This window comes from Emys orbicularis, chromosome 2, assembly GCF_028017835.1.
Source record: "Emys orbicularis isolate rEmyOrb1 chromosome 2, rEmyOrb1.hap1, whole genome shotgun sequence".
In the NCBI taxonomy this organism is placed as follows: Eukaryota; Metazoa; Chordata; order Testudines; family Emydidae; genus Emys; species Emys orbicularis.
The window spans coordinates 252,588,197-252,615,973 of NC_088684.1; the positions used below are offsets into that span (position 1 = coordinate 252,588,197).

Below are 27,777 nucleotides of genomic sequence, written 5' to 3' on the forward strand. Positions count from 1 at the left end.
TCTCCTTGCAACTCCAGTAAAGAAGCCTTTTGCTCATTTTTAGGTTTAAGTCTTATTGCCAACTAGAACATTTTCTGAACATTTTGCTTAAATGGAGTAGGAACTTCTTGAAACCATAAAAGGAGGAGAAATTGTTACAAAACCTCTGTTTCTTTGTGTCCTTTGATTTCCCCAACAAAATCCTAATAAGCTCCAAAATGTGAAACCGAGTTTTACACTGACTCATGCAATAGGCAGTTTTCAAGCACAATAACAATTTTAAAAATTGCCAGTATTTGAAAATGAGACATGATATTTTGTCATTAAAGCTGTTAGGGGGTATAAAGGGCATCACAGAGAGAATTTTCAGTGTTTATCTGTGAACAAGCCAGGACTACTATTCAGAAGTGAAAGGAAATGAAACTCTTGGTTGTGTTAAAATTATTCTTCATCAAAATGTGTCTTTGGCCTAAGACGTCCATTTTCAAAATGGAATAACTAAGAATCCAAGTTTAAGTGACTAGCCAGAGATTGTAGGCAATATTTATTAAAACTGGGGCCAGAACCCTGAAGTGGTAGACCCATAAGAGCATCCAGTAGCGCTCAATGTCTCTCTTACATATTGGTTCAAATCTTTGAACTTAGGCCAGCTGTAAAATGGAGATAATAATGCTAAACCACCTTTATAAAATATTTTGAGATCTACAGATGAAAAAACACTAAATAAGTGAAAAGCATTTTTCTTACCCATATTTTTCAGATGGCATAACTTCAGTGACTAGGAGGGAGGCACTCTGGCTTAGTCCAGTGGTTCTCAAACTTATTTGATCGTGCCCCGCTTCTTTGTGTCTGGAGTAGTTTACATCCCACCACCTGGGCACCCAGTCAGCAGCCACCACTCTCTGGCCACCCACAGGCTCCCAGCTTAAGGCAGTGCCGCCGTCAGCAGCAGTGGAGAAGTAAGGGTGGCATGATATGGTATTACCACCCTTACTTCCCTGTCAGCAGCGCTGCCTTCAGAGCTGGGCATCCGACCAGCTCTGAATGTGTGCAGTAAGTTATTTTTTTTGCTAAAGCTCCTCACACACCCCAGAATAAATTCTGTGACCTCTAGGGGGTGCACCCCCCCAGTTTGAGAACCTCTGACCTAGTGCACTAGGCATTACTGTGGAACCAGCATATCAGGAGTGTAGTCCTGGATCTAAGAGTAAGGAAATTATTAATTAAGGACCTCATTAATCTTATACTGCCCCTACAATAAACAAGCGTGTTATTCTTATTGGGTATAAAATAAATGCATATTTTATCACTACAATCTTAACTTTGTCCCAAAATAAATATTTTTTCACCACTAATCTCAAAATAGTGTCATCGGTTTCCTATCAAACTACATATTCTTTTTCTCAAGAATAGCAATTACGTGTATTTTAGAAAAAAAAATCTACTATCAATTGATAAATATATTGACTGATTTTGTTTCATGTTTCACACAGGAAGGCAATCAAATCTATACTTTTTAAAATAACACTTGTAATGTTAAAAAAATAATTTAAAAAGATAGTATCAGATAACCCCATCTCATTTGAAAGCCAGTAATTAGATAATTTCCCCATGGGATTGTGGCAGAGGAGGACCCTGAGGAAGGGTTTGACAGAAGAGAAAGCAGTGACCCTCCATATCATTTAGAGGGGGGCATTCCATACAGAAGGAGTTGCATATAAGGAGGCACAGAAATGTGTGAGAGAAACAGGCGGACATAGATCACTGGCTAGAGGAGCTGGGAGGCGTATCAGTAAGAAACAAGAGTAGACAAGTAAGAAGAGTGAGAGCTGTGAAGAGCTTTGAAAATGAGGGGAAGAAACTTTGAACCTGATGCTATGAAAGAGGGTGAGAAAGCAGAGGATTTAAATAAGAGAGTAATGTGTTCAGAATGATGAGAAAGGAAGAATATCTTAGCAGCTGTATTTTGTATAAAAGGATTTTTATAAACTCAATTTCCTGACTCTTTCCTGGTTTTAGCAATTTACAAGATTAATCAGTGCAAAAATACTGTTTCTGTAGATCAGAGGAGAAGGAGAATGTGATTCTAAACTAAGGCCTGGTCTACACTAACCCCCAAATTCGAACTAAGGTACGCAACTTCAGCTACGTGAATAACGTAGCTGAAGTCGACATACCTTAGTTCGAACTTACCGCGGTTCAGACGCGGTCCACACGCGGCAGGCAGGCTCCCCGTCGACTCCGCGGTACTCCTCTCGCCGAGCTGGAGTACCGCAGTCGACGGCGAGCGCTTCCGGGATTGATTTATCGCGTCCAGACCAGACGCGATAAATCGAACCCGGAACTTCGATTGCCAGCCGTCGAACTACCGCGGTAGTGTAGACCTGGCCTTAGTGACAAATCATGTAATGATGTACGTTGGAGGGGTGTGAGAAGAAATTAATAGGTGCATAAAAGCAGTAAGCTTCTTTGTTTCTCAAAAAAGTCACTGCTGACTCATTTCCTCTTGAAGAAGAATGAAAGGGGAGCAAACGTGGCAGGAGGCAGAGAACATGTATACAAAATCAAATCATTTTCTGTATTCTGTTAACTGTAGTTGTGTCTTGATCAGAATCGATCATCTCCTCACCTAACTACTACTCTTTGATCATGCTGTGAAATTGTAATACTTGTGATTTCAGAATCCAAACATGAAATTTGAATGTGATGTCACAAATAATTGATCATCACTTGAATCATCAAGAGCCCACAGACTGTCCCTGCTTTAGAAAGTTCTTTCTTCGCTCCACATTTTACAGCAAATGGAAGCATACATGTGTGAGCTGCAAGGTACTGCTTCACTGGTTTCTGTCAACTTATCTCCTCTTTCCTTTTCCTCCTCTCAGGTTATTTGATGTATGCACAGTGTCACGAACAGACAGAGAGACCAAACTAACACTAGTGTTTGAACATGTCGATCAAGACTTGACCACTTACTTGGATAAAGTTCCGGAGCCTGGAGTGCCTACGGAAACTATAAAGGTACCGAAGAAGGATTTTTTCCCCTTCATAATTTTAGGAAATATTATTATGTAAAGACAAAGGGCTTAATCATAAGGCTCTTACTCAGGCAAGCTACCTTTTCCTTCAGTGGGAGTTTGCATGAGTGAGGGCTGAGTAAAAGCTGAGTAATCACCTAGTTAGGACTTGAGTTCTAGTGTACCAGTTACTGAACCACAGATCAGTGCAACTTTTATTATGGAAATGTTCATACTTGTTTTCCTTTGGTTTTGGATTTTATGTTCCTCCTCTTCCCCCCTCCCTGCCATGACACCCCCCCCCCCATCCCACTGTTTCCCTTTAATCCTCCCAGATCTGGATTTACCATTGGAAGTCATCAAATACCTTCACTTACAGTAGTGGTTCCCACCAGCCTTCCCCTATGGCAGGTTATTCCTTAACTGTCCACTTCATGGTTACTTGAACCGTCCTCTGAAGCAGCAGTTAATGGCCAGTGTCAGAGACAGAACACTGGACTAGATGGGCCCCTGATGTGATCTATTATAACAAGTCCTACTCTCCTATTCTTTTTTTCTGTTGTGGCTTTTTCTTTATTTTTTTTTTATTCTTTTTTTTAAATTCTTTTCCTTGTTTTTTTTCTTTTTCTTTTTTAACTGATTCTCTTTCCTGCCTGCACTTACTGGAAAGCTACATACAGCTCTCAAGATGGAAGGCATTCATTGATGGTTCTGTGTACCTGAGACCCTTGTGTACTTGCAGCTGAGCTCAGTGTTACCGAGCAAAGCTTAGGTTGGCCTATTTCTATCCTGTGCATGTGAATTACTCCCATGGCAAGCTGCATTACCTGCATTTGGCGGGGAGGGATAGCTCAGTGGTTTCAGCATTGGCCTGCTAAACCCAGGGTTGTGAGATCAATCCTTGAGGGGGCCATTTAGGGATTGGGGGCAAAAATCTGTCTGGGGATTGGTCCTGCTTTGAGCAGGGGGTTGGACTAGATGACCTCCTGAGGTCCCTTCCAACTCTGATCTTCTACGATTACAAACTACTGTAGGAGCAGGAATGGATGGTGGGTGGCTTTCAAGGAGCTGCCTAGTGGTTTATGCATGGCAGTATGTTTGTGGTGAGGGAGATGGTCAGAGTAGATCCAAAGTCATGTAGTTTTCCCTTCCTGTGTGCATTAGTATGCTGCCTTCCTAGGAAGGCCTCTCCCCAAGTTAGGAAATACTAATTTAAATGTATTAACTCCATAGCTTTTTTCCCCCTCTTCCTGGGGGTTGCCATAGTAAAGCTCCATATTGAGGACTGCAGTTCGAACCTGATCAAAATATTCAAATAGGGGAATAGAAGCAGGGGGATTGATTGATGTTAAAATTTCCTACCTCATGGTTATGCCTGATAAGTGTTTTGCTTTCTTCTGTGATAAGAAACAACTTTTGCTTCTAAGGAAGGATTCTCTTGCTACTGTACTAGTAATTTTTGGAGGTGTATTGTGTCTTCTTAACCTGGCAGGACTCCTAGGAAAGAAAGCAGTAGCGGAGGAGAAACGGGGAGGGGGAAATTCACTTAAATTTTTTTTTATTATTCCACTAATTTTTGTTAACATTGGCAACCTAAGTGACTTTTTTGACCTTTGGGTCTGAAATCATACAGTTCAGAGACCGATCGTTTTACTTATCAAAACCACAAAAAGTGTAACTTCAGGCAGTTCTAGTAGTTTTATTTTTGTAAGCAATCTTCTTGCATAAATGTTAAATTAAAAAAACGAAAACAGCTGGATTCAGCCTCAGCAGTGGATTGAAAAGTAACTTACATATTACAAAGATATCATGTTCTAATGCTTTTAGGGTTCTACTCTTGGCTGAGATTTTCAGGGCTGCTGAAGGGGTCTGGTCATTTAATCCTCATTAAAATGTAATTAGTTAATTAGTATTAATGGGAATTGAGTGTCCCAACACCCTAAGTGGATTTAAAAAAAATCTCACCTTTGTTTTTTAATCATATTTCTTTCAGTACTTATATGCAATAGTCTGAGGCAAATGGAAAAAAAGAAAATTGGCCTATAACCTTGTATGCCATTTTTTTTCAAAACCCGGTTCTAAAATTGCATCTGCAAACATGAAATTCTGCTTGGGAATTAAATACTTGTGCAGGCAATTACTGGTGTGTTGTGTATGGACCAATATATGATTCTGCACAGACAGTGCAACTCAGGTGATGGATTATGATTAGGGCTTCGTGTTTGTCACAGAGGTTGCGGAAGTCATGGAATCCGTGACTTCCTGCAACCTCCGTGACTTCTGCAGCGGCCAGTGTGGCTGACCCCAGGGCTGCCCAAGCAGCTGGCCCTGGGGACAAGCACACCGGCCGCTGCTGGAGCGGCTCTGCAGCCAGCCACATCAGCCACTGCTGGAGTGGTCCCAGCCCCCGACCCAGCCACACTGGCTGCTGCTCTGACGGCCTTGGGCTGCGGGCCCCTGGGACCGCCCGAGCAACTGGCCCCCAGGACTGCCTGAGCAGCAGCCGATGCAGCTGGCTCCAGGAACCTCCTTAGCAGCAGTATCTTTCCCCCCCTCCCCAAAACAACAACAACAACAAAGATTCTATCAGGCGTATTTATGGTAGAAGACATGGACAGGTCACAGGCCGTGATTTTTTTGTTTCTTGCCCGTGACCTGTCCATGACTTTTACTAAAATACCCATGATTAAATTGTAGCCTTAATCATGATAATTTGGCGCTATAAAGCATGTGAAGGAGAACAGACCAGCCATTTTAAATGAGCAGGCTCAGTTCTGTCCACTTATGCCTATGTAAATTTCATTGCAGTCAGTGGAGTAAATCAGAGCAAAATTTGGCTTGTGATGTCTACAAAAGCCAGTTTAATGGATAAAGGAAAAAATCCATCTAATGTTTACATGATCCCTTTTCCTGATTTCAGCATTTACATATGTTGGTTTATGAACTTTATGTGCCACAGGGAGAAGGAAACCGAGGAATCTGTACTTCAACCTGGAGGTGTAAATTCCAGCTCAAGAAGACATAACTGCACTAGCTGTGATCAAGCTAATGTACTAAGAATAGAAGTGTGGCTGCCATGGTGGAAGCAAAATGAGAGACTAGCCACCGACGTATATTCCTAGCATCTTGGTTAGGATCCTGCTTGTGCCACGGTGGCGACATTTCTATTTTTAGAGAGCTAGGACAAGTATGTCTCCTCAAGCAGGAATTTATACCTCCAGCGCCAGTTTAGGCATACCTCTGTTTTCTTAATTGTACCTTGTTACTGTGACTATAAAAGGGCCCAACACTGCAAACTTCTGTTCACATGAGCAATGCTCAGCTAGTGCAGTTGAAGCCACTCGGGCTTGCTCGTGCAAGTAAAAGTTCGCAGGTAGGGTTGCCAACTTTCTGATTGCAGAAAACTGAACACCCTTGCCTCGCCCCTGCCCCTTCTTTGAGGCCCTGGCCCCGCTCACTCCATCTCCCCTCCCTCCATCGCTTGCTCTCCCCTACCCTCGCTCATTTTCACCGGGCTAGGGCAGGGGGTTGGGGTTCGGGCTCCAGATGGGGGTGAGGGCTCTGGGGTGGGGCCGGGGATGAGGGGTGTGGAGAACAGGAGGGAGCTCCGGGCTGGGGGGTGAGGCTGAGGAGTTTGGAGTGTGAGATCCACAAAGGTTTTTGAAGCACCTAATTCCCATTGATTTTAGTGCGAGTTTGGTGCCTAAATACCTTTAAGGATCTAGGCCTAGGAGTCTAAATCCCATTTATTTTCAAAATAGTCATAGGCACTTAGGAGCCTACATCTCACTGAAAGCCTGCTAAGTGCCTAAGTCACTAGTCACTAGTGTAATACAATCATTGCTCCTTTCTTTGTACCCTGTGAATTCCGCTCTGTCTGTGTTAGTAGCAAGTAATGTATTACTTCTTAGTAAATTAAAATGAAGATGTAGCTTCTCAGAAAACAAGCCAGTTTTCTGAGTTGTGCTGTGAGTCATTAGACCTCTGCCACAGACGCATGTACTCTGATCATGTTTGAGATGCGGAGCAGATGTTGCACAATCACGTGATACTGAAAACAAGGTGAGAAATTCCAGGAATAAATACACCACAGTGATGATGAAACTGTAGTAAGAAGAAAAAAAAAATCTTCAGTGTGGCCTGTATCTAACAACATTGTTAAAAGAAACTCCTTAAAAAGTGTCACTGCATTAATGAGCCTACTTAAATGCGCATGTTGTACGACATAAATAAATGCTTGATGAGTTGGATTTCTAAAATTGTCCTGCTAATATTTTATAGTGAGGAAAAGAAGCAAAACCTTTTTAGGCATTGAGAGTCCGGTTATATATATATATGTGCACATTACAGGGCAACATAACATGATTTGAAGTGATTTATTATTTTGGAGGACTACTTTTAAATCAAAAAGTTTATTCTCTTAATACGAGGGCTGTTATGCCTCCTACAACGGCAAGCTGGCTGGAAAGATGGAGAGAAAGGAAGCATGCCACACAAATGGCAGGTTCTAGAGGCATTATGCTGTCAATAACATGCTTTCTGGGTGATGGATACAGGAGAGGTTCCCCTTAATGGTAGTGTAGCCAGCTCTTCTCCAGACTACAGCAGTTCCTACAAACATGGAGGCACAATCATGTCTACCTCTTTGCCGCATCCAGATGGCCCCTCTGGAGCCACTGATGCTGTCCACAGTGTGAGGTCTCCAATCCACAGCTTGTTCTCCTTACATCAATGGCCAAATTTTGTCTGTGCTGGGGGAAAATGACTCTTTCTCTATAGTGCCCATCACAGTTGTAACTAAGGCCTGCTCTTACCTCTCCGTTAAGGCACTTGTACTGTTACTACCACAATTTGGATGATCTAATTTTTTTATTTTGGGAGAGTCCTGCTATTTATTTTTAATGAGTGGACATACTCCGAACCCTAATTATTTCCAAATTCAAACACTCAGAAAATGGAAAAAAAAACCTCTCCTATTTCCTGTGGTGCCCTAATCCATGCCTGCCCAGAACCCTAATCACTTCCAAACTCAGGAGCTCATAAAAATGTGAAGCACTCCAATAATTTTAAATCACTATGTCCACCCTAGTGTGATTTAAAGTCATTTGAGTGCTTCACATTTTTTTTATGAGTGAATAAAAGCAACCTGACTGTATTAATAATTTGAGCCTCTAAATATAATTAAATGAAATTGTAAATGTTTTTGTGTAAAGAGGTCTACCAAATAATCACAAAATAAAGGTCTGATGGCAGGAGAGAGCTACAAGTGTGTAAGGGCTTGTTTGACCCATCATCTTTTGAAGTCAGAGGGAGGATTTCCATTGATTTCAAGGTGCATTGGATCGGGGACCGTAACTCATCTTTCTTCAGCAAGATGATGGAAATAAAGATAAACCAAATAGATTCTCAATTGTAGTCAAGGGCTAACAACCATCGAAAAGCTTACCTCCTTCTGTTCTAATTGCAAGGAGCATTTCTTTGATCCTGCCTTCCGTAACATACATATAGAGCAACTAGGGCTATCGATTAATCGCAGTTAACTCACGCGATTAGCTCAAAAAAATTAATCAAGATTAAAAAAATTAATCGTGATTAATCACATTTTTAATCGAACTGTTAAACAATAGAATACCGAATGAAATTTATTAAATACTTTTGGATGTTTTTCTACATTTTCAAATATATTGATTTCAATTACAACACATAATACAAAGTGTACACTGCTCACTTTATATTATTATTTTTGATCACAAATATTTGCATTGTAAAAATGATAAAAGAAATAGTGCAAGTGCTTTATCGTGAAAGTGCAACTTACAAACATAGATTTTTTTTTGTTACATAACTGCATTCAAAAACAAAACAATGTAAAACTTTAGAGCCTCCAAGTCCACTCAGTCCTGTTTCTTGTTCAGCCAGTTGCTAAGACAAAAATGTTTGTTTACATTTATGGGAGATAATGCTGCCCACTTCTTATTTAAAATGTCACCAGAAAGTGAGAACAGGCATTTGCATGGGACTTTTGTAGCTGGCATTGCAAGGTATTTACATGCCAGATATGATAAACATTCCCTTTCATGCTTTGGACACCATTCCAGAGGACATGCTTCCATGCTGATGATGCTCATTAAAAAAATGTGTTAATTAAATTTGTGACTGAACTCCTTAGGGGAGAATTGTATGTCTCCTGTTCTGTTTTACCTGCATTTCATGTTATAGCAATCTCAGATGATGATTCAGCACATGTTCGTTTTAAGAACACTTTCACAACAGATTTGACAAAACGCAAAGAAGTACCAACGTGAGATTTCTAAAAATAGCTACAGCACTTGACCCAGGGTTTAAGAATCTGAAGCGCTGTCGAAAATCTGAGAGGGATGAGGTCTGGAGCATGCTTTCAGAAGTCTTAAAAGAGCAACATTCAGATGTGGAAACTCCAGAACCCGAACCACCAAAAAAGAAAATCAACCTTCTGCTGGTGGCATCTGACTCAGATAATGAAAATGAACATGCATCGATTCACACTGCTTTGAATTGTTATCGAGCAGAACCCGTCATCATTCCAAACGACATGAAGTTGGAAGCATGAAGGGACATATGAATCTTTAGCACATCTGGCATGTAATTGCGATTAATTTTTTTAATCGCTTGACAGCCCAAATAGCAACGTGTATATTTGAAATAAAATTAAATTTAAAACAAGACACTCCACTACACTTGCTTCTCCCCTGGGGGAGAGGATGAGAGAACAAACAACATGTGACAGCTGTTAGTCATGTTGCTTATTGGGCTGCTGAAAGGTGCTCAGATACTACAGTGATGAATATGGTATAAGAACCTTCATGGAATGGAATGGAATGGAATGGAATAGAATAGGAGATGAGGTAAGGTTCCACTGGTAAACCAGCAATGATGGGTTTCCATGAAGTCAGGAAAAGAAGACAATTTTTGGCATATCAGGAAAACTCACACACGTCCTCCAATTAATTTACCCCAATGTTTAATTTATATGAGCATTTTTTTCTTAATGCCTGTACCTGCCTAATAAGCATAATGACTAGTTCCACTTTGTGATATTGTCATGGATTTGATTTTCCATTTTTGGTGGTGAGGGAAGGTTGCTGAGGGGGTGGTTGGGTGTGGTGGGAGGGTTATTTGTATGCCTGTCTTTTTAACATATGTCAAAAGCACTTAGCGCCTTAGGTAGACAGTGAGTTATTTGTATAACTTACAAATAAAAAGAATAAAATAAATACATAATTTCTATTATATTATTGATTATGAAGGTTAAAGTTTACCTTGGTTAAAGTACGCACAGACTTAAAACTTTTTTCAAGACTCCTTAAACAGTGAAAGGTACTATAGTATTCACCACTCTCTCACTCTTTCTGGTAAATAGAATTATGACTTAGGCATAGTAGAACTGTAATATTGCAAACATAGGAGATCAGATTCAGCTCTCCATTAAATGAATGTAAATCCAGAATAACGCCATTGATTTCAGTGAAGTTATTTTCAGATTTATACTAGTGTAAATAAGAGCAGAATTTGGTCCATTTAATTTAACTTGCATGTTTATTTTGGTGCATTTAACAGAATATGATTTAATTTCTGTTACCTCAAAGGAGCTGGAAATTATAACTGTGATGCAAGAAAGCTTCTGGCTCTTAATATTCTGGATGCCTTTGAGAGATAGGTAAAGGCTACAGTGACTGGATAGAGATTACTTGTGAAGCTGGTATTTTTATTGCTAGCATATCACTGTAGTGATAGTCACTGTAAGCTCTGGAGTGAGCCCACCTTATTGATTAGTCTTGTTATAGTTGGTATGGCAACACCCATTTTTTCATGTTCTCTGTGTGTGTGTGTGTGTGTATATGTATATATATACATACCACTGTATTTTCCACTGCATGCATCTGATGAAATGGGTTTTAGCCCACGAAAGCTTATGCCCAAATAAATTTGTTAGTTTCTAAGGTGCCACACCTACTCCTCATTCTTTTTGCTGATACAGACTAACACGGCTACCACTCAGAAATAATTTATCTGTATTCTAAACTTTTCTTACAAGATACTTATCTCTGTCTTTGGTAAATTAAGTCAAATTGTGACAGACCCTTACATGGGTATGCAATGTGGAGGTCATGCAAAGAGCCATCCCACCCTCTCCCCCTTTAATTTTTGTGCAGAGGCTATTCACAGGTGTAGTCCCTTTGCTTGAGGGAGATCAAGGACTTTTTTTTATTTTTTTTTATTTTTTGCTATTTCCATTAATGTGAAAAATCCCACAAAATATATTTCCAGCAAAAATGTAAATATCTAAGAGCAGGAGAAAGGGGGATCCATTGGCCATTATTTAGGAGGACACTATTCCAACTGCCTAGAAGCAGAAGGGCTATGCTCCCCAGCTACAGCAAAAGATGGTGGAAGCAGCCAGAAACAGCAACTTTGGCTCCCTAGCTGTTCCTGGGGGGGAATCAGAGAGAGAGTATATGTCTGGAGCAGGTTATTATAGCCTCTGGTTTTGTGTAGGCCCTAAAGTGTAAGACAGGGAAATGTCATAGGGATAACAATTAGATCCCAAGGGGTGTATGACACTATGGCTGGAACTGGGAGCAAGGATCTGGAATTAAGTCCGTTCTTCCTCTTCCCCACGCCATCCTGAGTTTAAGGGTGTGGGACTGTTGGTAGCACCAGTTTTCCTGCTAGGGCTGTGGGGTGTTTTACCACTTCTCTGCTGATTCTAGAGCCCCTCCCACTAGCTAAAATTCAGCTGCATTTTCTCTTTCTCTACACAAACATCCCTCACATCCAATGAGGCACTTTCATTTAGTCTGGCTGCCACACCCCTCCATCTCCTCCAGTCGGGGACACCAGCTCCTCTTCCTCATACTGTAGAACACTTCCTGTTTGTGGATGTTTTTGTTATTTTACACAAAACCCAAATGTGACTCTACAGGCCATGCTGAATTTGTGAAATATGCTGCTATAGAAACAAGTTCTGCAGTGATTTTCCAGGATCCAGCTATGGCACTATTTTCCCCCCCGCAAGACCTAGAAATAATTGTAGGTAGCATCTTCCAGGTGGTCGAATCTTAATTAGAATTAAGTCCATGCTTAGGTACAGTATTACCAATTCTTCGCTATAGACAAGAGAGCTAAGGAGAAGAGCTTCCAGCCTGAGAGGTGCACTGGGAGATGTGGGCAGGTGATGGTTGTTTGACGCCTCAGAATAGCCAAGAGTGTGTTAGGGAAAACTTGCAAATAATAGTAAAAGATATAGAATGCAAACTAAGAAAAGACTCTATTGTACATGCATGCTTCCCTCGGACATAAGATACCACAAAAGCATCATATACCCAAAGCAGGACTTCTCCTACTCTCTCCCACCATCATCATTTCACATATTTACACAACTTCTTCCTTTATTTATCACCGTGCTCTATAATCAACATACGGTTCATGTTACTAGTTTCTCAGGTTTCAAAGTGAAATAAATTGAGCTTTCTTCCACTTGGAGAATATCCCCTTTTTAAGAAGTCCAAACAAAGACACACATTATTAGTAAGTTAGTAAGCAGCTGCCAGAAAACAGAAAATTAGGAATGGAGTCATGAGTGAAATAATAGAGATACTGTTTGGTGCTTAACCCTTTGTGTGACGGGAAAAAACTTCAGTAGAAAAGTGGCTGCTTAATCTGTTTGTAACTTTGGTAAAGAATATCTGTTTTTTTTTTAATATTGAACACTTAGTACTACAGACACAGTGGGTCAAACCCTTCTGTGATGTAACCCTATTGGCTTGCTTGGGTTACACCAGGGTGAATTTGGCCCAGTGCTATTCGCATTAGCTAGCGAGCAGTCTTTCATTTGATTTCATATACAGTGTGAAGAGTTTGCAATTAAGGGCCTAAATCTGTCCTTAATTGTTGGTAAATATCAATATTTTATGGTTTTATGACTTCCTCTCTTAATATACAGCTACACAGCAATGCCATTTATGTCAGTGAACGAAACCCAATTAAAACCCCGTCAGAATGTTTTGATTGAGTTCCGGATTTTGAAAGATGAACCCCAAATTTGATATCAAAGTTTGTGCGTTTCTCTCTTCCCCCTCCCACCCCCCCCCCCCCACCTGCCATAACCAGACCCTAATGAGCTTAGGCCCTGATTCAGCAAAGTGCTTAAGTATCTGCCTTACTTTAAGCACACAAGCAGTCCCAGATTTTAAATGAAGCCAAACTAAAAGACTGCTCCCTAGCTGATGCTAATAACATCAAGCCAAATTAATCCCTGGTTTAACCTGCTGAAGTCAGTAGAGTTATTCCAGAGAAGGATTTGAACCATTGTCTCTCTAGTCCCAGACTAGTTACATGCTTAATGTTAAGCACGTGCTTAAATGCTTTGCCGGATCAGGGAAATAGTCTCCCCTTGAAATATACATGGAAGCAGCATCAGTGGCATATGTCTATACAGCAAAAGCTATGCATGAGCTAGCCTACCTGAACTAGCTTGACTCCATCAAGTGTGGCTAAAAGCAGCAGTGCAGACAATGCAGTGCAGGTGTCAGAGTAGCTAGTTCAAGCCTATCATGGACCCTGGGAACATATGTGGCTTGTACTACCTGATCTGAAACTCACTGTGTGCTATCTTCATTGCTATTTTTACCTGCATTAGCTGGATTCAGACTAGCTCATGTAGACTAACCCAGAGTCAGGGTATGTCTACACAGCAAAAGCTGTGCATGGAATACTCTCCCGGATATATAGAAAAATGTTCAGTAGTTTGTCATGATGGTAAACCCTGTAATATGTGATTCCCTCAAGCCCTAAAAAGGGCTTGAGGGAATCACAGCTACAAAAAAGAATATCATAATGCAATATTGGCTTCATTTTTTTTTAAATCATAACTTTATATCATAACTTTTTTGAGCCACAATAATTATTCCATTTGATTCTCAAGTGAACTTTTAGAATTCACAAATCTCAAAAGCTAATTTCTTTTTAATTCAGATAAATTCATTGCAAGCTAGATGGTATATCTTTACTCATGTTGAGTAGGATCTGTTTCCACAAGTGGTCACATTTAAATCAATGGGACTGCTTGTGGACTAAATTGCTTCCACAATCTGAGGCTAAATACATGAGACCTACAAACAGCAACATGAAAAAAGAAATTGCGCCTAAGTACTTGTAAAATGTCCCCTTTCTCTGTCAAATGCAACAGAAAACCGCACACTGTAGCTTTAAATTGCCAAACATAATTTAAAAGTCATGTCAGCCATCTCTTTGGAGTGTTTCATATTCAAGCCAATAAATTCAGCTGCGGGACTGTCTGTCCTCTGTTTTAGGATATGATAGTTATGTTGCATAACTGTGATTTAGGAATCTCCGAAGTCTCCAAAATGTTACAGTATTCTGTGCATGGAAATTCAGAGTAGTTTTCTCTTTACTTTCCCTGCAGGAAAGGGGACAGTACAATGGTGGGTTTTTAAAATCTAGTTTATGATTCAGTCTAAAATATTCTTTCATTTGAAATTAACTTCAGAGATTCCTGTTCTAACAAGTATAGTATCTATTTTATCAAAGACTTTTATTTTTAGAGAGAAATTTTGACAGCAGTACACTCCTCCTTTAATGTTACAAAGGAAATACTTGCTGTCCAAACCCAGACTCGGCAGTTTAATGGAAATGGTTCCAAAAGAATACGTAGGATGTTACAAATGTAAAATTAGTTTAATGAAAGAGTGTACAGATGTCTTTCATGTATTTTAAATAAAAAGGCTAATTTGAGATTCAAGAAAGTCAACAGTGATCTTTGAGCCATATGCTTGTTGTTACAATAGTATGTTGTGTACAGCTTTGTCGTTCAGTGAGAAAGAACACAGAGCAAAAAGGAAAAGACATTTTAAAAACATGAAGTTATGGGAAGAGAAACCATCTTCCAAAGAAATGTTTTATTGTCGTCTTGTCTTCTCCATTGCTCTGTTAACACTGTGATTAGACCATGTCCCATTCTTCTTTTTGTTTGTTCATGTAATTCCTATTGAAATCTATGGGACTTGTTGAACGCATAGGAAAAGGAGAATGGAGGCCAAACTGTGTGGGGCTATAGTGAACCAAAACTGCAAAGGAATGCATAATTCAAAGGGAGATTAAAATAAAAATAAACCACAGTTTCTTTTGCTTAGTTTTTGGAGCAAAAGTCACAAAACAAGCAGAAAGCAGCTTTTGGTTCTTGATGAAATGTGGTAGTTTAGCTTCATTACTTCAAGTGTTCAGTGTGTTTCAGGGCTTTAAACTTCCTCCCAGTGAGAGGAATTTTAAACTCAATTTTCTAGTCCCTATGCAGTCCTGCATTAGGATTGCAGGATGAGGCCCTTAGAAAGTATTGGAGAAGTAGCCATTCGCCTTATGTTTGCATTGTGTTTTTCTACAAGTCTGGTGGAGGTAACCCCAACGTGCTAGTTAGTGGAGTCATGCTTCTTTGTGACAGAAAACCAAGAACAGTCCTCCAGTGAGAATAACAAAAACCTACCCCATGGTGATTGATGAAAATGTTGTACAAGTGAAATGAACTGGAAAGTCATCATCTTGTCTTTTCCTTTGCCACAGGAAAGGCATAAGAGAGAGATTTCTTTTCTCCTGCTCCTGATAAGAAGTCTAATGAAGCATAAGGAGAGGTTACACAGCATGGAAATATATTACACCCAGCTGCTTGCTAGCTTGCAAAGCTGCAGTAAATAATACTGTTACTATGTAATAAACAAAAGAAAACAGCAATCGTTCAATAGTGAACCCTAGCCTCTTTCATTTGTTTTGCTAAATATACAGGGTTTTTCCAGTTCATTGATTGGTATTTTGTAATAGTACATAGTTCTATATTGTATGTTCCCTGACTGATGATGTTTTGTTAATTGGTATGAGGGAAAAGAGGCTTATTTTTTTAGGCCCTGATTCAACAAAGCACTTAAGCATGTGCTTCAAGATATCTGCACCTTAGCAAGTTTTAGTTTCAGAACTCTTTCAAGAATGATTATGTTGTAGAAATATGATTAATAGGTAAGAAGATTTATCATTCCCTTTCTTCTGCTCATCTGTATAAATAATGCCATAACTTTCTTGTCACAAATTATTTATTTGAGAAGTAATGGTGTATTTGTCACTGGCAGTATGGTTTGAAAAAGTATTTGTTCAGCTAAGGTTATGTCTGCATAATGAGGTAACGTACACCATGGGGGTGTGATTTCTAAAACGCTCTAACACGTTGCACATTAATTGGTTTGTCTAGAGGTAGACCTTGCTGGTGCACACTAAAGGTTTCCTAGTGCACTGTATCATAGGGCTGCACTATGTTAAAGCACAGTAAGGAACCTTTAATGAGCACCAGCAGGGTCTACACAAACCAATTAATGCATAACATGTTAGTGTGCTTTAAGAATCACCCCAACATAATGCATGTTGCTGCACGGTGTAGACAAATAAGTTGCTCAGGGCTTTACAGACCAGCTCGTTCCACAGGATAATGTTCTATTGCATTTTTACCTTTTTGTACACTGAAAGTGTATTCTGTGCAGTTCTGGATTTAGCTTTTGTTTTATTTCTTTGGCCAGGTCTGTGAAACAGTTTGTCACAACCTTCTCCCCTCCCCACCATTACTGACTCCTTTCCTGTGCTGTTCCTCTCTTCTCCTCCAGCCCAAAACCCCAACGCTGATTGTTATCCATCGTGCTCACACTGTGCACTAATGCAAATGAGCAGCACAATGGGGTAGTGCACACTATGGGGGTGTGATGTCTAAAGCGCACAAACATGGTGCTCACTAATTGGTTAAGTGTGTGTCACTGAAAATCTAGAGTACCACTTTTTTCTGGGTCTATCCAGGGTATTAAAGAAGATCAGGCTGAGCCACAGCTGCTGTAAATTGGTGTCATTCAATTGACATTTGAAGGAGCTACTGGTTAGCTAAACTGCTGAAAGCAACTGCCGGGCTGGGTGACAACATGTGCACCTCAGGGACCACTCCTGGAAGTACTTTACTATAATGAGGATAGCCTGCCCTCTATGAATACTTCCAATGAGCACACTGCTCAAGCCAGACCACCACCACCACACATGGAGTCCAATACATGTGGCACCATGTGATGCGCCTTCAGGCAGCTCAGCTGCACCAGCACCATAGGCCAGTGGATCCTGATCCATACTTGGGGCTGGCATCCTCACTGCTGCTCCCCTGCCCTTCATCACTGGTGAGCATTAGATTGTGGCAAGGTATCTGGGGTGGTGCTGGTGAACAGACAAGATCAAACGGGACCAATGGATTGAGAGTAAATGTGATAGAGAATGACTATGAGCTAGGGAGGGAAAAGGAAGGGGAAGTAGAATGAATCAAGGGGGAGGATAAGGGAGCAGAGGAGAGTGCAGAAATGAAAAAAGAAAAAGCCACAGAAAAAGAGGCAGGGATGGGCAGCCTTGTCACTCTCCTTTCCACCCATATGGAAAACTCTCCTGTGCCCACCTCCCTGACCCCATTCAAACCATTCCCTGTTAACCCTCTTCTCGCCAGACAGGGGACCTGGTTCTTCGACGCTGACAATCTATTGCCCTAGATCTATCTATTTTTAATTAAACATAAACACTGGGGCAAACTATTAACTATGGTAAACACTTACAGCAACTCAAACTCAAGCAGTTCAGAGGAACCATTCCCATTTGATTTTAGTTAGATGAAATTGCACATCAAAAATAAAAACTTCATTGACGGTTCATGTTCTACCACTGCAAATCCTGAAGGTCCTTATATTTAGAACACCCTGCCTGAAGGGATCCAAAAGACCACTGTCCTGTCCTGTCCTCCCTCAAATCCTTTCCTTAAGACGCATCACCATGATACTGTGCATACAGGAAATTCTTCTTGCATATGCTGTCCAATTCACTGCTGTTGCACTGTTATAACTGAGTAAACATCAGCCCTTCAAGATACTTCACAAACATAAACTAATTAATCTTCAGAATGTCCCTATGAGGTAGAGAAGTATTATCCCTGATTTTTAGATGGGGTAACAGAAGCAGAAAGAAGTTAAGTGACTTGCCCGAGACCAGATAACTGATGAGTATACACAGTCCACATTCTTCCATGTACCCACCTTTAATAATAACTGACTTTTTCATTTATTATGGTAACACCGGGCACAGCGCACACCTGTATTCCCAGCTACTTGGGAGGCTGAGGCTGGCAGATTGATTGAGCTAAGGGGTTTTGGGCTGTGGTGCGCTATGCCAATCGGGCATCCAGTGCCACTGACATCCTGGCCAGCGGGTGGCTGAAGGACTGGTTAGAACAACACAAACGACGTGTTGTGATTGGCATGCTCTATGTGAGGGCTGATGGACCGATGGATCAAGGTGAAGGTGATTATGGTAGTGCCTAGGAACCCCAGCCAAGAATCAGAGTTACATTATGCTATGTAGTGTCATAATGACCTCCCTTTTGTCAAAGTTAGATACAGCTCCCTGCAGTTCTTGTCAGCTGTGATATGTATGTTAGGCAGAGGGGTTTACTCAAAGGCAGTGGGTCCAGTCCAACTCCTTGAAGACAGTGGATAGATTCCCATTGACTTCACTGGGCACTGGATTGAACCCAATGTGAGACCAGCCTCTTCCCATAAGATTCCACAATATTCTATCCCTTTCTCATGCAGAAAGCAAACAATGTGAATTAGATTCCAAAACCAAACCCTCTCCCTCCAGGTGCAATTGTCATTTGACTATCAGCTCAGCCTATCTTCTGATACTTCATTCCTTATACTTACTTCAAAAAATGCTGGCCTGGGTAACAGTAATTTTTATCCTAATGATTCTAGCTGTTAAGAGACAATGTCTTGGGCTGGAATTTTCAAAGGAGCCCTATGAGTTAGCTGCCCAAATCCCATTGATTTCCCATGAGATCTGTGTGCTTACATCCCTTAGGCTGTTTTTAAAATCCTAGTCTTTTTTTTTTTTTTTTTTTTTAAGTAGTAATTCCTTTTTTGCAAAGAGCAGGTGGGGACTACCCTATATTTAGCAGGATATTGATTTTCCAAAACTTAGGAATGCAACAAGAGGAAAGGTCTACTCAACATTCTTGCACCTAGCCAAAGATTCGACACCTCCTTAAAAAGTCTTCACTGAGGTTTTCAGTGCTGCCTAGGGGATAGGGGAACTGGGCATCCAAATCCCCTTGGCTGTGTTGAAAATCTCAGCCTTTGTTTTTGTTTCTCAGTCTATAAACAAATCTCAGTATTTTTTATTGGCCCACTGTAGGCAGGTCCGATGAGGATTTCTGCAGAAATGTAGGCAATGTTGCTGAGGTGTTGATAGGCCAATAGGAATAGTAATCTGTCATAAGTCTCTCATATATTTACATAATTTGGATGCTGCACTGCATCTGAATCAGTGTGGTCTAAGTTGTTTGCATGCTATTATTTAGTGTGCTAAGATTTTAGTCTTAGTTCTGATCATATTCAGGTGAGAATGTAGAATCAACTAAAAGGATGTTCCAGGTTATCTGTGGTGTCAATTTGAATTTGCAGCTCCAGAAGATAAATTTACAGATTTACTTTTTTTTTAACCAACTTTACCTCCTGAGTCTGAAGCTCTTTGTAAAGTGTTTTTCTTGGTGTATGTGCACTGCATTGTTTCAGCTTTCTAATCACTGACCAGCTGGCTTGTTAGTGAATAGAACCATGGGCCCCTTGCCATGTTTCATGTGAGGTCTTGGCTGGGTGGCCAAGCAGGCAGCCTGCAGCCAGTGTCAAAGCAATTCAAGAGGTATTGGCACAGCAGTGTCCCCATTAATTTCTGCTTGTCACATGCTGTCATGCAAGTTACACCAGAGAGGAAATGACCGTTTAAAAAAAAAATAAAAGCATGCTTGTGGCACTTGGTCCCCTCCAGACGTTATCCCTGAGGTTAAACAAGTGGATACAATTAGCAGCTATCCACAGACAGCTGGAGGGAAGGAGAAGCCTAGATGTGGGCCCCACAGCAATGTGTCGTTCCTGTTAGTGAGGAGTGTCGGCTATCAACATATGCCATATTTTAACCCTTAAAGGGGTTTGATTAGGTTAAAAAAAAAAAAGCAATTACACCATGTAGTATCAACAATCCCCCAGAAAAGAGCTGCAGGACTGAATGAGTAGAATTTTTTTGTTTACGGGGTAGACTTCAGTTTGGGTGGGTGTGTGGAGGTGGTGAATTGACTCTTCAGCTGTCAATAAGTTAGTGTTTATAGGTTCTGGCAGCAAATATGAACTTGCATTGAACTACTCTAAGTATCATACTGAGCTGGTTAAAATGACTTGGCTCCAGCTTTTCTACTTTTCTAAGATGAGTGATCTCTGACTACATCAACGAATCTTTATCAAGCATTGCCTTGAGTGATGATATCCTTATGATGTTCCCAGCATACAGCTTTGGGGGACTCACAAGCAAAGTTGTAGAAGGGGAAAGGGAAAAGGTCCTGGATGAGAGAAGAAATTATAAATTAAATATGCTAGAAGCATCCAAAAGTCTTTTTTAAAAGACTGAAATTATTAAACCCTACTGAGCTAGTGACAGAGCTGTGTGAGTACACGCTGTGCTCCAGGATAAATCAGGTTAGCCAAATGAAAATCTGGTTCCCAGCATAGAAGAAATAAGAGGCCAATTACATCAATCCGTCCCAGTTTTCCTTGTTAAGAGAGTTGACCAGTGTAGGAACCAGGACCAGTGTGAAAAATGAACCTCAGAACTTCATATGAAACTCTGCCCAACCTATCAAACATTCCTGGTTTCCTGTTGACAGTTTTGTATGGTATCTATCCCAAACCAGACACTCAAGCAGGTTTCAGGGCTGGTGCAAGCAAATTTTGGGGCCCTTTTTAATGCTGTTTGTTTGGGTTCACTAATTGAAAGGACCAAGATTCAGTGTTTCTCTCTCCCCCTTCCTGCTCCACACTCCTTTGCCATGTCAACTTTGTGTCCACAACAGGTATATTTATAGAATAAATTAGGGAGATGGTGAATAGGGGGGTTCCTGTTAAACAGAAGGATGAAAGAACCTGTGATATGCCTCAACCAGGGACATGATGAAGGTGGCAAGGCCCCCAAATTTTATGAGGTGCTCAAGGCATTATCATGACAATGCTTATTCAACATGAGACACCTCACAGTCCACCCATGGGCTCTAGCGCATGAGCAGTAAACATCGCACTAATTTTGGTGGACCTCATGACGTGGGTCTCCCTGTGCCTGCTGATTTGGTAGCAGTCATTGATCTGGTAGGTAAACTTGACAGGGTAACCAAATTTGCCATATATATATATATATATATTGTATGCATGTAGAGAAGTTTTTAAATTAAAGGCTGGAGGAAAGCTGACAGGTGTAGAGGAGTACATGTTTCAAACAGACACATCCTATAGAGGAGAATTGATTAAAGGAGGTACTCTGTATCCTATGAAAGAGGAGAGGATAGACGTTGATAAAGGCTGGAGCTGAAGAGAAACAGTCAAGCGAAAATAATCAATGGGACACAATAGTACCAGGGTACAAAATATATAGGAATGACAGAGTATGTTGCACGGGTGGAGGAGTTGCCCTATATGTTAGGTGTGGCCAAACCACGCTCTTTTACATTTAAAGTGCGACTCATGGAGCCCTGCCACACACCCCCATTCTTGCCTACCAGACTCGGGGTGGGGGGTGGGGAGGAAGAGCTCGGGGCTTCTGCCCTGCGGCTGGGCGGTGGTGCTGGGAGTTTCTGCCAGAGATGACTGGTGCCTGCTGAGAGTGGGGTGGCACAACTTAAAGGTTTGCCCCCACAACAGTTTGATTCATGCCCTCCCGGGCACACACACCCTTCTTTCCCTCAGTGGCCCCTCCCTGCAGCTCCCAGGTGTGAGCTCTGCATGGAGAGGCAGCTGCAAACATCTGGGAGCTGCAGGGAGGGACCATTGCTTTAGCTCCGCAGGGAGAGGCAGCAGCAAAAGCAGTGGCTCTCCCTGAAACTCCCAGCTGTTTGCCACTGCCTCTCCCCACAGCCAGCTCCCAGCTGGCCGGCTCCAGCAGCTGCCATGCAAGGAGGGAGCCCCGTGGGGCTAGCAAACCCTGGCAAAAATCTGGGAGAGCACATAAGTGCTGAAGCCCACAAGGGGAGAGGCAGTTCTTGACTTAGTCCTAAGTGGAACACAGGATCTGGTCCAAGAGTTGAACATCCCTGAACCGATTGGTAATAGAGACCATAATATAATTAAATGCAACATCCTTGTAGGGAGAAAATACCAAAGAAACCCACCACAGTAGCATTTAACTACAAAAAGGGGGAAACACAAAAATGAGAAAGCTACTACTTTTGTTTTCAGTTCTGTTGTAATTGTGCTTGCAGTCTGGTTTTTAATTAAGTAAAGGCATCCATTTTGGACATTGCAATGCCTCAGTCACTTTTTGGAAGTTTTGGTTCTTTGCAATACCTAGCTGTTTCAGATTGAGCAACAAAAGGAAGGACATAATGGGGCACCCCACCAAGTACAGTAGTATCAACAGCTGTCCTGGATTAGATGGTGGTGTCCCTATTTGCAGGACATTGCTGTCCCCAAATGCATGTCTTGGCTGTTTTGAGATCATCACAGGGTTAAGCAGAGCTTGCACTGAAGAAGCAATGTTAATAGGAGGCTTACCATCAGGTAGTTGGGGACCTACAAAGCAGTCATGATAGCATCCAGAAGTCCTAGTGAAAAGTTTTGTTTGTTTACTTATTTAGGCCCAGATCTATAAATCCTATAAGAGCTTTGCCTCTTGTAGGTTTTTCTGCCAGGCACAAACTGTGGAAAGATTTATGGGTGGGAAAAGCAGTTGTAAATTACAAAATTGCTTTTCCCTACTGTAAAAATCTCACACCCAGACCAGAGCTGGGAAATAGCCTCACATTTGCCAGTTTCTCTTAAAGTGTTAAAAAGAAATTCCCCATCTGTTCTAATTTGCTTTGTGTGTATTTTCTTATAAAAATACTAATAGCCAAAAGAGGAAAGTTTAAGATGGCTAATTTGCATGTCTGGTAGTTCCACTTTGACAGGAATATGTAGTATGCAGAATTACTGAAAATGTGCACTGTTGGACAAGAGCTGTATAGATTGTTTTGCAAACATGCAAATTACTCTTATCTAGTGTGAATGTTTAACAGCAGATTGAGTAAAACTTGAAAGATGTGAATTACAAAATAGCTCCTTAGATTCTGAGTCATAGAGATGGTCAGTTTAGGTGAAAAAACTTGTAGACACTTAAAATAATTTTGAATTTTAAATTAAAATTAGGGCTGTTGAGCAATTAAAAATTGTGATTCATTACGCAATTAAAAAATTAACCGTGATTAATTGCTTGATTAATCGCACTGTTAAACAATAATAGAATACCATTTGTTTAAATATTTTTGGATGTTTTCTACATTTTCTAATATATTGATTTAAATTACAACACAGAATACAAAGTGTACAGTGCTCAATTTATATTTGTTATTACAAATATTTGCACTCTAAAAAACAAATGAAATAGTATTTTTCAATTCCCCCATTACAAGTAGTGTAGTGCAATCTCTTTATCATGAAAGTTGAACTTACAAATCTAGAATTATGTACAAAATAACCCTGCATTCAAAAATAAAACAATGTAAAACTTTAGAGCCTACAAGTCCACTCAGTCCTACTTCTTGTTTAGCCAATTGCTCAGACAAACAAGTTTGTTTACAGGAGATAATGATGCCCGCTTCTTGTTTACAATGTCACCTGAAAGTGAGAACAGACGTTCACATGGCACTGTTGCAGCTGGCGTCGCAAGATATTTACATGCCAGATGTGCTAAGGATTCATATGTCCCTTCATGCTTCAACCACCATTCCAGAGGACATGCGTCCATGCTGATGATGAGTTCTGCTCGATAACAGTCCAAACACATGTTCATTTTCATCATCCATGTCAGATGCCATCAGCAGAAGGTTGATTTTCTTTTCTGGTGGTTGGGTTCTGCAGGTTTCCGCATCTGAGTGTTGCTCTTGAAGACTTCTGAAAGAATGCTCCACAACTCCTTCCTCTCAGATTTTGGAAAGCATGTCAGATTCTTAAACCTTGGATAGAGTGCTGTAGCGATCTTTAGAAATCTCACATTGGTACCTTCTTTGTGTTTTGTCAAATCTGCGGTGAGAGTGTTCTTAAAACGAACAACATCTGCTGGGTCATCATCCGAGACTGCTATAACATGAAATATATGGCAGAATGCAGGTAAAACAGAGCAGGAGACACACAGTTCTCCCCCAAGGAGTTCAGTAACAAATTTAATTAATGCGTTATTTTTTTAATGAGTCTCATCAGCATTGAAGTAAGTCCTCTGGAATGGTGGCCGAAGCATGAAGGGGCATACGACTATTTAGCATATCTGGCACGTAAATACCTTGCAATGCCGGCTACAAAAGTGCCATGCGATCACCTGTTCTCGCTTTCAGGTGACATTGTAAATAAGTGGGCAGCATTATCTCCCGTAAACGTAAACAAACTTGTTTCTCTAAGCGATTGCCTGAACAAGAAATAGGACTGAGTGGATTTGTAGGCTCTAAAGTTTTACATTGTTTTGTTTTTGACTGCAGTTATGTAACAAAAAAAATTCTACATTTGTAAGTTGCACTTTCATGATAAAGCGATTGCACTACAGTACTTGTCTGAGGTGAATTGAAAAATACTATTTCTTTTGTTTATCATTTTTACATATTCTGTGTTGTAATTGAAATTAATATTTTTGAAAACATAGAAAAATATCCAAAAATATTTAATCAATTTCAATTGATATTCTATTTTTAACAGTGCAATTAAAACTTCACTTAATCACAATTTTTTAATCGCAATTAATTTTTTTGAGTTAATCGCGTGAGTTAACTATGACTAATCGACAGCCCTAATTAAAATGTATGTCTGTGTACATGTAATCTGTTTAAATCATATATGTGTTCAGTGCACATTTCCAGTATGGAACTTAGTTTAGGCGAAACCATTGTGAGGGCGAGTCTAAATTAGAAGTGCTATATTGGCGCAGCTGCACTGCTGTAGCGTGTCTGGGGAGGACACTCTATGCCGATGGGAGAGCGCTCTCCCGTCAGCATAATAAATCCACCTCTGCGAGAGGCGGTAGCTATGTCGGCAGAAGACGCTCTCCCTCCGACATAGCGCTGTCCACACCGGTTCTTTGGTCAGTGTAATTTATTTTGCTCAGGGTGACGGCTTAGGGCTGGTCTACACTGGGGGGGAGGGGGAATCGATCTAAGATACGCAACTTCAGCTACGAGAATAGTGTAGCTGAAGTCGATGTATCTTAGATCGATTTACCTCACGTCCTCACGGTGCGGGATCGACAGCCGTGGCTCCCCCGTCAACTCCGCTTCCGCCTCTCGCTCTGGTGGAGTTCCGGACTCGATGGGGAGTGCGTTCGGGGGTTGATTTATTGCGTCTAGACGAGACGCGATAAATCGATCCCCGATAGATCGATTACTACCCACCGATCCGGCGGGTAGTGAAGACGTACCCTTATTCACACCCCTGAGCGACGTGAGTTATACCAGAGTAAGTGGCAGTGTAGACCTGGCCTAAGTCAGAGATGGAGAGACTTGGATTTCAGCCTTGTCTGCATTTGCCAGTGTAAGCTAGAAAACAGGGTCCCCAGTGGTAGGAATTCCACCTTTTATGGAGTTGGGGTGGTGGCAGGGCTAGATTAAGGTCTGGGCAAACTAGGCATGTGCATAGGTCCCCAGCTCCTGGAATCCCATGAATGATGTCTGAGTGCAAACTTCCATTTTAAGAAGAGCAGGTGGAGGGGTAATATGGGGGTGTGCATGGGGCCCCTGTTTCTCTTAATATTGCCTTGATTGATAGAGTCCTATACAGGGCCGGCTCCAGGCACCAGCCTGGCAAGCAGGTGCTTGGGGCGGCCGCTCCGGAGAGGGGCGGCACGTCCAGCTATTCGGCGGCAATTCGGCGGACGGTCCCTCACTCCTGCTCGGAGTGAAGGACCTCCCGCTGAATTGCTGCCGCAGATCGCAATCGCGATCGCGGCTTTTTTTTTTTTTTTTTTTTTGGCTGCTTGGGGCGGCCAAAACCCTGGAGCCGGCCCTCGCCCTATAGCCTGTCCATGGTGCTAGCTGGGAAATGGGTCATATCTAGGGCAGAGGTCAGCACACCTTCCACATAGCCTGTGCCATCAAGGCTCCCTCACTCTGTACTGAAGCTCAGCAATGTAAATACTATCATCTCTCTCCCAAGATAAAACCAGAAAGCACAATTGCTCTGTTTACACAGAGGGATTAGAATATACACATCCCTGCTTCAGTGGGTATGAATTGAGCTCAGTTTATGAACAGGGTCATGACAATGAAAGGAAAAAACTGCCTCTGTATATTTCTAGCTGTAAAAAGTTTATCATTGAACTTACAGGAAACTGCAGAAAAAAACAGATGTCAAGTTTTTTTTAAACTTGCACAGTAGTGAGTTATTTTAAGATATAGAATACACTTTCAGATTATTTAACAGGATTAGCAAAACATTATTTTTATTAGATGTTAATGTTTTCCATTGTGTTTTCTTTTTAGAATTTTGCATTAATTGGATGCATCTTTCACAGTAAGTTTTGGAGAGATTTTGATGTAATCAATTAAAGGCTGCTGCAGCTAAAATATATATATATAGTAAAGAAAATACTACCAAATATCATATATGCCCATTCGTTTATAAGCCAACCCCCCAAAACGGATAGGTAAAAATAGCAAAAACTGTATGACCCTTTCATAAGCCGACCCTATATTTCAGGGGTTGGAAAACTTTGGCTTCCGGCCCGTCAGGGTAAGCCGCTGGCAGGTTGGGACGTTTTGTTTACATGGAGCATCTGCAGGCATGGAGCCCCTCAGCTCCTTGTGGCCGCGGTTTGCCGTTCCCAGCCAATGGGAGCTGCGGGAAGTGGCACGGGGCTCCATGCCTGCAGACGCTCCAGGTAAACAAAACGACAATGTATTAGATATTCAATTCAATGATTCCATAGAGTTTAAAATCATCAAATTTTGGTGTAGACCCGTTTATAAGCCGACCCCCGCTCTTTGATGCATCACTTTTTTACCAAAAATATTTGGCATATGAATGAGTATATAAGGTACATATATTCAGAACTTTCAGCTTGATTCTCATTTACACTAAGGCCATGTCTACACTGCCATTTATTAAATGAAAAAAGCACATCCCTGAGCAACATAAGTTTTGCAGGGGTAAGTGGTAGTGTGCACAGCGCTATGTCGGTAGGAGAGCTTCCACCTCTTTGAAGTGGTTTTATTATGTCGATGGGAGAGCTGTCTCCTGTCAGCATAAAGTGGCTACACGAGTGATCTTACAGTGGCTCAGCTGCACCGGTAGTTATGCCACTGTAAACTCACTAGTATAGACATGGTCTAAGGCTATTTTACACCACTCTGGCAGGGTAAAATGGCCTTAATGTAAATGAGAATCAGGGCCAATGTGTGCACTTTTGTATGCACAAAAGTGCAAGTCATTTATGCAGTCTTGGTATTTCTGCATGAAACTGACCAATTAGTCACATATGCAGGGCCGGCTCTAGGTTTTTTGCCACCCCAAGCAAAAACATTTTTTGGCTGCCCCCCACCCCAGCCCTGGGCTCTCCTCCACCACCACCAGTGCCCTCCCTCACCCGCACCCCATGCCGCCCCAGTCCTGGGCTCCTCCCC

At 41.3% G+C, this 27,777-nt stretch overlaps 1 protein-coding gene across 1 annotated transcript in view; it reads left to right on the top strand.

The window, feature by feature from the left end:
- The window catches only part of CDK6 (cyclin dependent kinase 6), a 173,827-nt gene that overhangs the window by 41,119 nt on the left and 104,931 nt on the right, over positions 1–27,777 (top strand). The window contains exon 2 of the mRNA XM_065398990.1: positions 2,865–3,000. Within this exon, the coding sequence (XP_065255062.1) occupies positions 2,865–3,000 (136 nt within the window). The remainder of the gene's footprint in view (positions 1–2,864; positions 3,001–27,777) is intronic.